This window comes from Rutilus rutilus (genome assembly GCF_951802725.1).
Source record: "Rutilus rutilus genome assembly, chromosome: 12".
Classification (NCBI taxonomy): Eukaryota; Metazoa; Chordata; class Actinopteri; order Cypriniformes; family Leuciscidae; genus Rutilus; species Rutilus rutilus.
In genome coordinates, this window is record NC_140217.1 from 39,921,960 (window position 1) to 39,939,047 (window position 17,088).

The following is a 17,088-nucleotide window of genomic DNA, read 5'->3' on the forward strand; positions in this document are numbered from 1 at the left end:
TTTTTTTTACAGTCTATGGTTCCTCCTCCATCATCGCACTCTCCGGGCGTTCAAGCAACTGTGGCTTTTCCATAGACAGTAAAAGAAATGGACACAGCGACCCCATTGGATTCAACAGAGAAAAGTGAAGTCAATTAGAAGCACTCACTTCCTGGGGGTCGAGCGTACTGCGCAGACTCAAACTGAGCTTGACGACGTAGATGTGACGTGAGCAAACCCGTCTGTCTTCTAGTAGCTGTGCCGAGAGAAATCTGAATCATTCCCTTCCGAAACGTGCAGAGACGGAGAGTGTGAGTAGGAGCTGTCCATGAGCAGGAGCAGGAGAAACTTTTGCTAAGTATTCTGATTAATTATTTTGTCATTTTGCCTCCACGTCCCCCCGATTGCCCGCGAGCTTCTCCTCCTGTCCATACGGTAATCTCTCTACTGTGCGACAGAGGTAAGATACAAGGTAATGGAGCCTTTTATACATTTCCGTGTTTCTTTAGAAATAAATAATGGACAAATGGAGTCTTTAAACGCCTCAGATGTAAAGTTATTCGCTGTCAAAGTGACGCCAAAATGAATGGGAGTCAATGGGATGCTAACAGCAGGTGATGGTCCGCTAATCAATGGCGGCGCCCGGGGAAGCTTCAGTTTCCAGCTGATAGATTACCCCCCTGGTTCAAGCAACTGTGGCTTTTCATCACTAAATCGGAAAGCCCGCCTCTCCATTCATTCGATTGGACAGTGGAAAAAAACGCGATGGCGTCGGGCGCTTTTTCCGTTCGGAGTTGCTTTTTTTTTTTACTGCAAAAATGCATAAACGCAGACCGCTCACTGCCATAGGAAACCGTCAGGTGTGATCGGGGCCTTACGCTTCACATTTACAACCTGAGAGGAAATCAACAAACCGCTTCACAAGTTCGTTAGATCGTGCGTTTGCGATCTCAGAGTCCGTCTCGAAATCAAAAACGCGGAGCCTAAATGGAGAGCCAGGTCATGCAGTCTGTCATGGGTTTTGCCATAGATCTTTTTTTTTGGGGGGGGGGGGGGGGGGTAAATCACACCAGTGAGCACAGATTTTAATGCAAGATTGTGTACGTGGTGTGTGGAAACACTCTTCTGGAAATCACCTGCACAGGCTGTTCACTTACACAACGCACAAATACACTCACACACACGCCCATTCACACCGGCACGCATTCACAAAATACCATTTAAAATACAAATCAATGAATTATAAGTCATATTAAAGAAGAAAAAATATCTGGACTTCATCTTCCCAATTTGACCCCCCAAAAAGTGATATTTACAATCACACTGTGACAGATCAACAAAGACCTTACACGGGTCTTTAAATTTACAAAAAGAAGTTGTATTTATCAATTTTTCCATTTGAGTATTTTTTTTTGTATGTTTTTTTTGTGTGTTTTTTTTTGTTTTTGTTTTTTTGCCTAAAATTCACAGAGACTCGAAAGAGACTTTTTCCCTAAAGTAACGGACCTGTTTTTTTTTGGCCAAAAAGAAGAGCTATGTTGCAAGCAGGAAATAAATAAAAAGTACAACGACAAAATAAAAAACAAAAATGAGACGAGGAGGAAAGTAACTGAGAAACTAAGAGGAGAGTTCTCCTCTGTTATAGTTAAAGCTCATTCGCCCTGAGGGCCGGTTTAATGGTAGTTTGCTTTCTTTTTTTTCCTTTTCGTTTTTGTTATATACATCTTTTTTTGTTGTTTTCTTTTAAGTTTATTCAGAGACGGGGTGAGTGCTCTCTGAGGTCTCTGGCGCAGAGGCCTGTACATTTTTAAGTGCTTGGCAAAAATGAAAGGATCACTAGTAGTCTTCAGAACGCGTACACACACACATCCTTCTAAAAACGAATGTAAAATGACAGTGAGGGAAACTGATGATTTCTGGGAAGGGTGGAGAGGTGCGGGGGGGACTCCCTGGTGTTGTTTCATCTTTTCTCTTTCCGTTCTCCTTGTTTTTCTTCAAGTGAGGTAGAGTGGCTTATCCCTGCCTATCATACTGCCACTGCAAAACAACGAGAAACAAATCAGCGTCAGGTTAAAAAAAATAAAAACGTTAAAAGCTTCACCCAAGAACCCAAAAATAAGAATTGTGTCGTCATTCACTCACCCACTCACCCATTCACCCATCATAACAGTAATCCATAAGACTTGTGCAATGCTAATAACTCTCAAAGGGCTGGGCGATAAACAATATCAATATCGACGTCTATAACGATGATGAACAGCCTCTCACATAGCAGAAATAAACACGACGACAGCCAGTCAGTGCATGATTCAGGGCTGTGAAACGCTTAATCGCGATTAATCGACTTCAAAATAAAAGTTTGCGTGTACATAATATATGAGTGTGTACTATGCATAATAATTTTTTCATATATAAATACACACGCATGCATGCATGCATATATTTAAGAAAATTATACACAGTACACACACATATATTATGTAAACACAAACTTTTATTTTGAAGTCGATTAATCGCGACTAATCGTTATACAGGCCTAAAGAGATTTCTGCGTTTCGTCTGACACACACACACTCACGCATGTGTCGCTCAGTGTTTTCTGTGTCTCAATATATGAGGAGATGAACACATGAACTTCATCATTAGAGTCACAAGCTTTTAATACACACTGAAACCAAGATCTTCACGACTAACCGTCAAAATAAAAGTTCGGTTTGACTTTGAGAAATGATGACAGAAATATATCACTACTGTCTATTAAAATGTACTTCTCAAAGTAATAAAAATACTATTATTATTATTATTTCTAAGGAATATCATGCAACAGAGATAGATTTTGTGTCGTGCAGCATCTTATTTGACAAAAAATAAAAAATGCAATGTTTTGTTGTAGATTAATTATATTTTCATCTGATTACATTTTAAAAGCGTAATTAAATTCACGAGGTCCCTGAATTAAAAAGTATCTGCTCTGTGGAGTTTAATTGTGAACAAACAAGTTTACATTCATTCTCAAGGTCTAAAAAAAAATGTGAAAAGCATTTTGATATCGTGATGATAATATTTCAAATATATATTAATAATATATCACCCAGCCTTACTTCAGAAAACAGCTCAAGACCTGTACGGACTACAAGTCCTGTTTTTCGTCAATGCTTTCAGAGCAGTGTGAACATTCTGCTAAATATCTGGACTGGAATGACATGAGGGTGAATCACTTTCATTTTTCGGGTGAACTAAGTCTTTTAACTTTGTTATTGTCTGTTTGTGGTTTTTTTGCATTGCATTGCATTGCTATATTACACAATAAATAATTCATGTGCACAGCTCTGAAACCACACATGCTGCTCACACACACACACACTCACAGAGTCCCCTGATACTATGACACGTCTCATGGGACAGACACAGTTAACACCGTAGCGCACACACACACACTCACACACACACACACACGCTGTTTACCTGCAGTGGTTTCCGCCGCATTCCCGGTTGCAGTACTCGCTGTCCCAGTCCGGGTTCTGGCCCACCGGGTTCGGGGCCCCAGGAGACTGAGACCCCCCCACACTCTTCTGATACTCCGACTGTAAGTGAGAGAATCCCTGAGAGAGAGACAATACACACATTTTATTAGCATTTTTAGGCCAGAAACATATGCAAGCATGCAAACATGAATGCTCAGCCAATGCAATGCAAGTGTGTGACCCTGATGTGTGTGTACTTCACATACTTAAAATATACAAATGATCAGATAACACTTTACAATAAGGTTCATTAGTGAACATTAGTCAACTACATTAGTTAACACGAGCTAATAATGAACTGCACGTATACAGCATTTATTAATGCTAATTTCAACATTTACTAATACTAATCGTTAACGTTAGTTAATGCACTGTGAACTAACAATGAACAGCTGTATTTTTATTAACTAACATTAACAAATACAGTAACAAATGTATTGCTCATGGTTAGTTCATGTTAGTTAATACATTAACTAATGAACCTTATTGTAAAGTGTTACCAATTATTAAATAAAGTGTAAATGTATGTAAAGCATATTATTAAAAAAATCTATTGGATTCTAATGATTAAACCTGGCATTTGTTCCTCGCTTCTTTTCAAAAGAGTTTCAGAAATGTTTTCTTTATTGCTCGACTGTAGGAAGGTGCTAAACACTGACCGCTTTAGAAAATCAGACCTTTTCACTTCACACACATCTTCAGCACAGAGACTACACCTCCAAAACAACACATCCTCCACCCCAGTTCTCACTTCATCTCATTTCATTTCACTTCGCACGCAAAACAAGACCTTTTTCAAGTTCATTTGGTAACATTTTCCCAACAAGATTTTAATCCGAACACCGCTATTAATATTGAGCGGTACCAGTGTGCTAAACATAAACTAGGAGGTATAATCTGCACGTGTATCAATGTTTCTTCACATTAAAATACTGCCATAATGTTCACTGCATGTGGAGTATGTAGTACATGAAACAATGCAGTGTGCAATGATAAATGTTTCATGGTAGTGTGCTGTTCTCCAATCACACCTCATTAACACAAGCACACGTGTGGCGTTTAGTACATGAAAATAGTACATGAAGCTGTGTGCAGTATGCCATGCTAAATGGTCATGTTTGGAATTAAATAGAATTTACTGTGCAATATATGCTGTGTATTGTACACTATTTTATTTAATAAAAGTAGTATGCAATGCTAAACATTTCTAGGGATTATTTGCATTTAAAAAAAAATCTAATAAACACTGGAAATGAAGTGCATTGCATTGTGGGTCAGTACCTACAGTGCACATTTTGGCAAATGTATTACATGCATATAGAAATTTCGGTAACACTTTACAATAAGGTTCATTAGTTAACGTATTAAACTAACATGCACTAACCACGAGCAATACATTTATTACAGTATTTATTCATCTTTATTAATGTTAGATAATAAAAATACAGCTTTTCATTGTTTGTTAATGTTAGTTCACAGTGCATTAACTAATGTTAACAAGATTTTAAGAAAGTATTAGTAAATGTTGAAATTTACATTAACAAAAAATAATACATGCTGCATAAGTGTGGAGTTCATTATTAGTTCATGCTAATTAATGTAGTTAACTAATGAACCGTATTGTAAAGTGTGATGTCAGAGATGTTACATGGCACAATCGCAGCCCATAAACACAAGCACGTGTGGCGTCTCCCAGCATGCACGCTAACCTGCTGTCCTGGGGGTGGGGAGTGCAGCGGAGCCTGGAGGCCCATCTGGTGAGAGATGATTGGCTGTGACTGCACCTGCTGCATGCGGATTGGCTGGTTGAGGAGCGAGCCCTGGTGCAGGGAGAGCTGCTGGTGAAGGGGGGGGCTGATCTGGAAGGAGGCTGGGGGGGAGGCACTGAGCGCGGGCAGCATGGCCGAGCGGGGCAGGCCGTGTCTGGGAGCCCCCGCTGCGTAGCTCTGGAGGTCTGAGAGGGGGAAGGGGTACGGGGAGGAGGGCTGGGGCGGGACGCTGTACAGGGGGGTGTTGGGGGGCATCATGTGTGACGACGGCTGGCTAGACTGGCCGCTTTTGCTCTCCACCGGGTCACTGTAGGTCTGAGGGACGGAAAATGCACATCATTAAATGCATCTACACTGAAAAAAAAAATAATAATAAAATGGTAAGAAAAATTAAATAAGAAAAGAAATTGCTAGTAAATGTCACACATAAAATAAATGGCAGGTAACGCACGTGACATTTTCAAGTAGAAAGACTGAAATGGTAAAACGCACTCCATGATCTTTACTTTCAACTTCAAAAAATAATTTACAGTGTAAGGTGATTGCACGATTCTGGATAAATTGAGAATTATGATTTTTTTTTTTTTTTGACAACTAAACAAAATGTCATATAATTTACTAGAGGTTTTGAAAAAATTTACTTGCTGCAGTCTATTTAAAAGAATATTTAATTTGAGTTCATTCTTTTTTGTTTAAAAAGTTGAGTGAATGATTCAATGACTCGCTCATAAATACTTCATTACTGGATTGAACGAATCTCTTGAATGAATGATTCAATGACTAATACATTTTTTAACAGTCACTTGTCGCCACCTACTGGCGTAACGATGTAATCGATACAATTGTTTTTTTGAAGCGCCGTGTTACTTTCAAATGGTGATTTTTATTTTTATTTTTTTATTTTTTTAACGCTTCTATAGACTATCAGTGTTTATATACTGACTATAAACTTTTATCCCAGAACTTCAGTGATAATTTGAATGATTGTAAGACAGAAATAACGATGCTGTGTGGTTGAAAAGAACACAGATTTGAATGTTCTGGTTTTGATCTTGTCAAAGTTTTAATAAAAATAGCCGAATCACTGTCATTTAGGAATAAGATCATGTGGGTGTTTGAATTGAGATCGCCAGATTTTAATGATTAATCGGGCCGCTTAATATTGTCAATACGAATATATTATCAGCAGAACAATTTGAGACGTTCTTAGTGTTGACACAGACTCGATCAGGTTTTTCAGCATGATTCTAGAAGAGCATCTTTTGCTTCAATGGAAATTAAATCTCATTTGTTTCTCCTAGTCATCACTGAGAAAAAAAGATCCCAGAAATCTCCTCTAGAAGAGATCTCAAGAAGAACTGCATGGATTTCCCGAAGCACGCAATCAAAAGTCAGAGATTTCAATTATGATCTCAAACATTTCTCATCAAATGATCACATTAACAGAGTAAGGTCATTTGCATATATTTTAGGTCAAACATTTGAGGTGATAAATGAGCATCATTATTTTTGGAGACTTTGCAACAAACCGAAGTGTCAGTATTTAGAACAGCAGAAAACCACAGTGAGAAACAGTAGCAAACACCAATCGCACGAGCACATCTATCTCTGATTTGTCAAATTGAGAGCATGCGCTTACAGCAGAGCATTGTTTCATTACCGTTTTACGCATCGTAAATGGCAATATGTTTTTCAAATGCCAGCGCGTGATGGGCAGTCGGCCGTGTTCATCAGCTGTCACGATCGTGGCGCTTTCATAATGCCTCATATTTATTGAGCAGAACATCTAAACTGATCAACATGAAACGATTGAGGGCTGAGTCTGTGTCCGTAGAGAACCGAGAGAAACCAAAACGGGGAGGCAAAGCATGTGGACGTGACCGTTTGAGCCAGCACATCTGCTTCGGGACATTTTCAAACATTTCTCTTTAAATTAAACAAGTGGAGATTGTCCAGGTCCTGAACGTACATCATCACACGCCATATGATCGGTTTCAAAAGCTTCGCGAGAAAAAATACTGTTATTTATGGCGCCATTAACCACCTCATATTTCATAAAACCTCTAAACAACATTACAAACTGAGTTTCACTTTTTTTTTTTTTTTTTTGCAAGTCTTTCTGATATATTTAGGATAAAATGATGACAAATGGTCCAGATTAAAAAAAATACAATAGTAAAAATGTACTTATTTATATAAAACTACCGAGACAATAATGCATCACTCTGTAAAATAGCACCAGGTGCACGAGTTTAAACACTCTCAAACTTCACATTTCCCACCGATTCTTTTAGTCTTAATTATGCATAAAAACCTAATTTATGCGTAAAAAGAGTCATCCTCTTTTCACGAGTGTATGTTTCAAGTTTTGGGCCGTGAAAACGATGTGCATTTGATAGTTAGACCAATTTTTTTCTATCATATTTTCCTCCTTTTCAATGCATGAGAGTATACGAACACATCAAGCAAAGCATCTGCCAAAAACAGATTTTGACGAAATATTTAATTATACGCAATGAAGGATGAGAAAGGCGTTTAATAAAAGCCTCTGAGTTTGATGAATACTGTATTCACGGCTTAATCAACGCTCTTGTTTAGGGCCAAGGAGCTCAGAGAGCGAGGTATGGAAAAGAAGAGAGAGTGTTTAGCATGAAAATGCAATTTGCGTTTTTCAAAAGAGAAACAATGAATGTAAAATTAGTGGTTTGAAATCGCAGCTTTTTATTATGCAGATGAACGTATGCAATGAAACGACAGATCGTGCTGATTTCTGCTCGTTTGAGTCTGTCAAATCACTTTGGCAAATTTGCTATCGATTTATGGATCGCACATGCGTGATGCCGGCAGGGCCGAGCAATCCGATAGATTAAAACAACGGTTAGTGACCGCAGAAACATTTAACTAATGATGCTGTTTTGGGGAATGTATAGGCTATACGAGCGTGCCGACAGCATGAAGAATGAGTTCACGCACACATGAAGAATCTGTCATCTTTTACTTCCAAAGCTGGCTGACTAAAAAGGAGAGTTCTTGCAGTATCTTTACAAGGTTATTTTCTAAAGCCCTATTCGGACGGGATTAACTTTACCAGGGTAGATGGAGTGTAATTTTACCACAGGACGGCTGTAATATTAATGGCCAATCCGCACGGGATCAGAGATCTCAGTAAACTAGCAGAAGTAGGAGAGTAACTCGATTTACACACCGCCGTCACTCCTGTCGTCGTGTGTGTGTTACGCTGCTTCCTGATATCACGTGCGCAAACACATATAACCTATATTTATATATATATACAGTTACGTCCGGTCGAACGATGTATTAATTAACTTCAGATTGGATTGTGTAAAAGACACTTATCTAACGCTAAAAGATGTTTCGTGCCTCTAACAAGTGCTGTCGATCTTCTCTCTGATCTGAATGGTGTGTGTGGAAAACACTTGAGTTTTGCCACAGACTCGTCCCAGCGACTAGAACGCAACTGAATGCTTTTTCAAGCGTCTCAATACTTCAAAAAACGCGGGAAGCTACTTTTAAACACGAAATGACGGGTCTATTCGCACGGGATTAGTATTACCTGAGGACATTTCTCCGGACCTTTTTACTGAAGGTAAAAGTCGCCGTAATCTTTACTGACATCGTTCATCATGATCACTGAGATGCACATTCGGACGAGACTAATATCACAGAGAAGCTCTGGTAATTATTACTTTACCCCTCCTCTCCATGTTACACTAGTCCCGTCCGAATAGGGCTTATGATCGATGATCTATGACTGAAGGTGCTTCCAAATTAGTGTACTTATGCGCTGTTCTATGCCATGTTGTAGTATAACTAGTGTGAGTTCTGTGTTCACACTGAAAATTCCAAATAGAATGTTGATGCAAAAAAAAAGAAACAAAGTGTGGAATGTTCACGAACTGTCACAGCTTTCCTTATATGGCGGAGGGGGAGGGGCTAACAGACTGATGTTGATTGACATCATAATCTTATTCAATTAATAAACTACACGGTTGAGTACATAGTGCGTAGGTTAAGTGCATATAGTGTGTCATTTGGGACACACCTTATGTGTGTCAAAGTGTAATTTTAGGATTAATTAGATGCTGTTATAGTATTTATCATTTTTTTTAGCTTTTATTATTATATTTTCAGATTTAATTTTAATTTTTGTCATTTTATTGTGTGCTTTTGACATTTTTTTAATTAGTTTTTTGTATTTAGCTTTAATCCTCTTCAGTTTTTTTTTGTCTATATTAGTTAAGTCATTTTAGAACTTGTTTTTGTTTCGTTTATGTTATTTTTATTTATTTTATTTTATTTTATTTAAATGTTTTTTTTAATTATTTAATTTAATTTTAATTTCAATTAACAAAATTATTTAATAGTTTTAGCGTTTGTTTTAGTTAACAATAAAAACACTTGTCTCAAAAAAAGTACCACTATATATATAAAAAAATAAAATATATATATATGCATAAGACTATATATAAGTCACATGATGGACTGGCATGAAGATATAAATGACAGAATCTTCTTTTTTCCCCTGAACTATCCCTTTAAAACACACGTACGCAAGCACTCTTGCTCTGACAGCTCTTCCCTTGAAATGTTGTGCTGAAATCTTAAGTCTAATGTTTGCACCCCCAACATTAGCGCTGACCCAAAGACGTGAACCCGTCCGGTTACCTTGGAAACCAGGCTGGCTCGGTACGCTGCCAGGGCCTTCAGGTACTCCTTCTTCGCCGCTTCTGTTTTCCGTTTATATGCCTGCGAGGGAACGAAACACAACTGTGAATAAACACACAAACAGACACGAGCGCAATGCTAGAATATGAGCACTTAACCTTCACTTTGCACCTAGCCAGTGTCACGTCAACAACTTTCAACCTCATGCATCGACACAGAACACGTATAAAACGTGCAATAGCTGAGCATCACGTCCAGTCTAGGCTAATTTTAGGTCAGATTGGAGGAAAAAGTTATAGCATGTAAATGCAGTTTGTTTAACCCCATAAAGCTAGTTTCATATTTGATATGCACATTTCTAAAGCCTCTAAATGATCAACATGATCTGATAAACCTGTCAATCTCCTCTGATTTACAGTTTAGACTGTCAATCAAAAGTCTTTAAGTTTAATTGTACAAACATCCTTCAGCTCGTGTCTTTACGATCTGAAATCTGCACTGATTTTTATCAAGTAAACATAATAACTTTGATATTGTTAGTAATATTTTAACTGGACTGAAGCAACTTTGGTTTACTTGATTATCCATACATCATTTATTAGAAAAATCATGAGTGTCAAATATGATGATCAGGCTTTATTTGTTCGTCTCTCAATCATCGTTGCATTGCATTATATGTTTTAAAACTACAGAGCTTTGATCATAAACTAAGCATTTAAATATCATCTTGCTAAGACATATTATTGGCAGATATTGATATGCTTTTATGCAAGTATGAGCTATACTGTTATAACAAGCTTCAGAATTTCATCTTTTTGTCCATATAAATATCAGCATCTGAACCAAATTGCACATTTTTCTCAATTTGAGTCTCAGAATAAAATTGAGCTTTTTTTCCCCTACATATTCCCACTATATCAGACAATTTCAGCCATAAAAGCCTGATGTATCAAATATGATATATGAAAAAAATAAAAATAAAACACATATGCAAACTTGTTTAAAGGTTTAATAAACTCTTCCCTTTTCTGATTATTATTTCACATGCCAGTCTTGACAGGGTTAAATATCAGGGTTTCATATTGATAAGTCCATAAAAACACACACACGGAGAATTATAAGTGTACATCCCACATCAAAGAAGCAGGACAGAAGAAAGGGATGGGGGTTGTGGAGGGAGAAAGCCTGGCTTTAGCGCACACAAAGTGAATGAAATGCGATGTAGGCTAATGTAATTGCTTGTCAATCATTTCACATCCCAGAATTACGGTTTCCATTTCTTTTTGGCAACGAGTGCGGCCAATTCCCTTCTGGAACTGGGGCGGACATCAGAACCATTTCATCTTATGAGGGAAAACACGCTTTAAATCGGTGACAAAACACGTCACGCTGCTTCCAGGCGCAACGTTAAATTGCAAATGGAGAAAAAAGCGATGTGACTTAACAAGATGAATATGGCTACAGTCCCATAGGAAGATAAAAAACACAGATGAGATCTCTTTAATATCTCAATTCTGTCTCCCAGACAGCGATGCGATTATATGGAGAGCAAACTTCTCAAAAATCAAAATAGACAATCCCATTCTTATATGGAATATTGCAGTGTTTTTACCATTATTATAAATGATGTATCCGTGCACATCATTATTGTGTTAATAATCTTGAATCAGAATAACTTCCTCTTGCAGCATCTCTTCTCTGATGATGTGGGCGGGGCTATAACCTGTCACTCACATGAGATCAGCCAATAGCAAACCACAACCATCCAATCAATTCCTCACGGACAAAATCAAGCCCCGCCCACATTTGTTCTTGTTCCTGAAGCGTTTCACTCGGATATACGGCGAAGAAAAGACGAGCGCAACTTCCATTCCATGCCGACTTTAACAAACGGACAGCGACGACTGTTTAACATTCTCATCAATGAACTCGAGAAAGCCGAAGGAAAGGTTGAGAGAAGTGCATTCACTTACATGTTCTCAACAACTGTCCTCAGTAACACTTTTTTGTTTCGTCAATTTGAATTTGTTCGTTCACTAAATGTAAAATGCCTCGTTCCGTACAGATTTCACGTTTTCAGTTAGTAATACAATAAACTGATCAATCATTTCGATAACCGTATATTTAGTTTAGTTATATATAGTATAGATATCCGGACTATGAGGTTAAGGCTCGTTCAAACCACGGATGATAACTATAACAATAACTATATAGCGTCAATATCGTTCTGTCGCTTTAAATGCTCGAGCTCGAGATTAGGATGGATTCTGATTGGCTGTTTTTATTGTTCATCAGCTGGAAAAAACCTTCTGAAAATTATTCCAACGATATGGTTTCTCTGTGCCATTATCTTTATAGTTAAGGTGTGGATCTTTATAGTTATTAAAGTTATCGTCCTTGGTGCGAACAGGCAACTTGCAAGTTGGCGTCGGACTGGGGGTAAAACCAGTACTGATCACCAGTGCCCCAATGGGAGAGAGGGCCCTTGAAAAGTCTGGAATTTATTTTATTTTACCTGGATATTTTCATTCCTAATTAAATTTCATAATGAATGTCAGATTAAATGTAAAGTTAGTGTGTTGGCTGAATAACTTGCTTGACTGACTGGTCCCACCCCTTGCTAATGCGCCAAATGGTTTAGTCCATCAGCACGCATTTAGTGCTGTAGAAATGTCTTTCTCAAAGAAAGCCAAATCAGGCCACCAAAAAAGAAAGGAAAGAATACAAAATGAGGGGAAACAATTGGTAACTGACTTCTTTTCAAAGAAAGGTGAGCACAAACTAGAACACGAAATCTATAGTGCTAAACTGCTTGAATATCTCCACGATCGTTAGTGCTAAAAACGACCTGAGACGACCCATTGAAAGTGCCATCTGAAATTTTCTTCTAGAATGATCATATTTAAGTTCAGTAATTTCACTTAAATGGCAATGCAAATGACCTATTAATTGTCATTTAAGTGACATTACTGAACTTAAATATGCAAGCTTGATCAAAATGATCATTCTAGAAGAAAATTTCAGATGGCACTCAGAGGCTTTTGCATCTGAACTCTTCATGTACTTTCAGATGATAATTTGGTTATACATGTAATCTGAGGTAAAGGCTAAATAAATGAACTGTACACTAACAATGCTGTTTGCATACAACACACCATTATAATAGCCTACATTGAAACCTGTTTAATTTTAAATTAATATATCTAAAATTAGCAATAATTAGCCATTTTAAAGCCTACGTTGGGTGTTATATACACACAAAAAAAATATTGTAATATCATTTAGCTTAAACTTAGTAACCACAGTAAAGTAAGCTAGAGAATGGTGGGAAAGGAGGTTTGAAATGTGTGTAGACATATGCACACATGAGACATTATCAGGCTACTCTAAGCATTACAGTTAATTGTTAATAGTTATGACCCTATAAACATTTTTTAATATTTATATTATTTATTTTATTATAGGCACATGGGGGCCCATCAGGACTGCCTGTGCATAGGGCCCGGGATCTTGTGCTACGCCCCTGTTTGCAACTCTATGTCTCTATTTATAATAACTCTCATTAGAGTATTAGTAGACTGTTAGGTGTTAGGGGAATAAGTTAAGATGTAGTTGCAAACTAAGTTACTTATAGTCTGTTGGGGAGCATCAAAATAAAGTGTTACTTTTGACCTCAACACTTGATACACAAATGTAAAACGGCATCAAACCGCAATAAATAAATAAATAAATAACTCCCCTAACAGTCATAGTTATTCATAGTGCAATGTATGAACTCATGATCCCTGAACACTGCAGCAATATTCAGCAAGATTCTTTTAGACAACTAATATAATGTTTGACTAGTTGGGAGTTTGATTGACAGGTGATCTGGCTAATCATAATCCGCCACCCGCCGAATCCGCCATTTTTGTCCGACGAAGCAGTCAGGAGAGTTAGTAGATTAACGTTGGAGGATTTGAACTTGAAAAAGACTGACGTCTTTCCGCGGTTAAAACAACATTCCTTCTGATGTTCATTCATGTTTATTTGATGCAATAAATTAACTAGATGTACGACTATGATCGGTTCACGAGCAGCTTTAACTGAGCGATCTATCAGACACATTAAAGAGCCACAAAACGGTATTTATTGTTTAAATTTCGTTACAAATTACCAAATTTGAAAGTTGAGACTTTGTTTCATATCTTAAGTAAGCTGGTCTTGTCCTGTCTCAGTGTGTTGTCAGTGTCCTGTCTGCTCCGCGATGTGTGTTTCACTGCGTTGTGTGTGAGAGAGGCGTGGCTTGTCGGACATAGCAACAGTAACTAAAGGGGGCGGGTCTTTGCGAACGGTCAATCCTGTTGGTCTAAAATGGATTTTTATGCATTTCATGATTTGTATGCATTTAATTAATTTGCATTTCGTAGTATATGCAGTTTCTATTTTACAGTGCAACAACCAAATAGTTGATTCGTGAGTGTGAATGTAGAGACACCACTTCAAGTTATATAATTATTCAATACCATTCGACTCAAGTTTACTTGTATAGCGCTGTTCTACATATTCTGTCAAAGCAGCGTTATAGAAAATGCTTGTTTCAAATGATATAAATAATCTGTCAGCATGTTTGAACCATCATCACTGAGGAGTTTAACCAGCAGAACAAAAATGACTATAAATTCCTCTCGAATACCTTCAGCGAACGTAAGTTTGTGACCTCGCGTGTTGCTAGTTAAATATTGAACGGGGTGGCGTGGTTTTGTGTCGTAATGAACTCCCAAGGAGCTTCCAGCAGCGTTGGTTTCAAATTAATTTAACCTCCACTAATGAGTGGCCCTAACGACAGCAGCTCTTAAATAAATTACCATGCCTAAGGATGTCTAATTATTCCAAAGTGAGCGGATTCATTAGCAATTGAAGCCGTCAGAGAGGGAGCAGGTCGCTATGAATTAGAAGTAACGGGAGCATGTGTTGGTGTCTTAATCGTGACACGCCGCTCGCCCCCCGCAGAATTAGCTGTAATTGTACCTTAATGAAATGTTCTTGTTTGATAACCGGTTAATTATGGAAGACAATAACTCGTGAGACCCGCTGACACGGGGAACGGGCTCAAAAACCCGGAGGGGAGAGGGAGATATCGTGCTGAAGGGAGACAGAAGATGTCAAAACTCTTTATTTCTGTGTGAATCTGAAGAACAGAGATGCCGCTGATAGTGACAGGATGAGAAACAACACAAGTTGAGTTTGATACGTTATTATCTAGTGCTGGACGATCCCACAGACCTTCCAGAAGAGCAAAGCCTGATAATTAATGAGGCCGACGCTCCGGTGACATTCCCACAAAAGAACGAGATCATTACACACACAAGCACAGGAAAAACATGAAATCATGTCCGGGTCACATGACACCCTCAGACTGCCAATCATCGTAATGCATTTGACTACTAAAAAATACTGGAATTCAATTAACTTTATTTAAATCAGCATGAATAAAAGGTAATTCAACTATTGCTTCCTTGATATATAAACACTTCTACTTTTAATACATTTTTAATATATCAATATATTTTTTTCCACACATTTCAGTAACAAGAATTTGGGGGAGGGGGTGATCAATTTTAATAATCATTTTTATTAAATACTATACATACTATATAAGTGTCCAGAAATAAATCAGGACATATTTTTGAGATTTATGCATAAAAAAATGTTCATGATAATAATGTTTCATTGCAAACCTTATTTTAATCTTTATTTAAAATAAAAATAAAAATGTATGTGAAGTATGTCTGAAATATATCCGGACATGTTCTTGAGTTTTTTTTAAGTACAAAAATAAATAAATAAATAAATAAATAAATAAATAAATAGATAGATAGATAGATAGATAAAAAAACATACACAAAAAAAGTTCTTGAGATTTATGCATAAAATATGGGGGGGGGGGGGGGGAGTGAGCTAAATTTACATGATAATGTTTCAATGCAAAAAGTGGTAATGTTAATGTTTATTTAAAATATATATATATTTTTAATGAGAATATTTTTAATCTAGAATATTTCTGGAAATGTTCTTGAGATTTAGTGAAAAAAAGTAAAAAAAATAAACACACACACATATATATATATATATATAATAAATCCAAAACATAAACTGTAAAAAGCCAGTGGGCCGTGTTTGTGTGTGTGCAGAAGAGCAGAGTAACATCTTTAATGAACGGGGTGTGACTGGAGCTCTGGAGCTTCTCTAAGCAGTAAATAAATGTTAGGGAATGAGGGCTTATTGCCTGCGGTTGAGAGGGCGGCTGGAATTATGCCTGTTCAGTCACCGCGGTTCTACATCATTTAACATATTCATCATTCACATGACTGACAGGTCAGGGCCATCACTAAAAGAAATGACAGTCATCTATTGGAGCAGAGGCCTATCAATCATCCACTAATGGCCCTATCAGAGCGGCGGCTCGTGACTCCTCCCACTCCGCTCTCGTCACACAATACTGCGCTTTGAGGATGGGAAACATAATGTTGTGCAAGATTAATATGAGCACTGAAGCTCATCGCATACACCCTTAGAAAAAAATACTGGAATTCAATTAACTTTATTTAAATCAGCATTAATAAAAGGTAATTAAACCATTGCTTCCATTATATATAAACACTTCTACTTTTAATACAATTTGAAAAATATGTCATTTTTCTTCACATTACAGGGTGCTAAATTTGAATGGTAATATCACAATGCAAAAAAAATGAAATAATAATAGTTAATCATTATTTAAAATGTTTTTTTTTTTTTATTAATTTTTTTATCTTTATTAAGTTTGAAGTGTGGGAGAAGTGTCCATAAATATATCTGGACATATTTATGCATAAAAAAAGTGTACAAATTTTCATAATAATGGGGAATGTAAAGCCTATTTTGAAAAAAAGTAACTAAAACAGAAACTAAATTTAGCAAATAACTTCAATAAAACGGCAAGTAACACACTGAATCAATTCATTATCGGATTGACGGATGGATAATAGATGCATGAACATGCTGTCCGGTTAGGAAACAGAGCCAAAGTGTACAACTTTGCCTTTCCACACGTCCAGTCGGGCCAAACGTTTAGTAGCAGGTGATGATCTCAGCGAAAGATGACATAA

General features: G+C 37.2%; 1 protein-coding gene across 7 annotated transcripts in view; it reads right to left on the reverse strand.

Annotated features, from left to right (window-relative positions):
- Positions 1-1,027: 1,027 nt before the first annotated feature.
- Positions 1,028-17,088, reverse strand: part of tox2 (TOX high mobility group box family member 2) — a 125,344-nt gene continuing 109,283 nt past the window's right edge. For all 7 annotated transcript variants that reach the window (XM_084425685.1, XM_084425688.1, XM_084425684.1 and 4 more), the window contains 4 exons: positions 9,959-10,039; positions 5,213-5,587; positions 3,445-3,581; positions 1,028-2,016 (listed from right to left, as the gene is read on the reverse strand). In XM_084425685.1, coding sequence (XP_084281811.1) covers positions 1,974-2,016; positions 3,445-3,581; positions 5,213-5,587; positions 9,959-10,039 — 636 coding nt within the window. In that variant the 3' untranslated portion in view covers positions 1,028-1,973. The remainder of the gene's footprint in view (positions 2,017-3,444; positions 3,582-5,212; positions 5,588-9,958; positions 10,040-17,088) is intronic.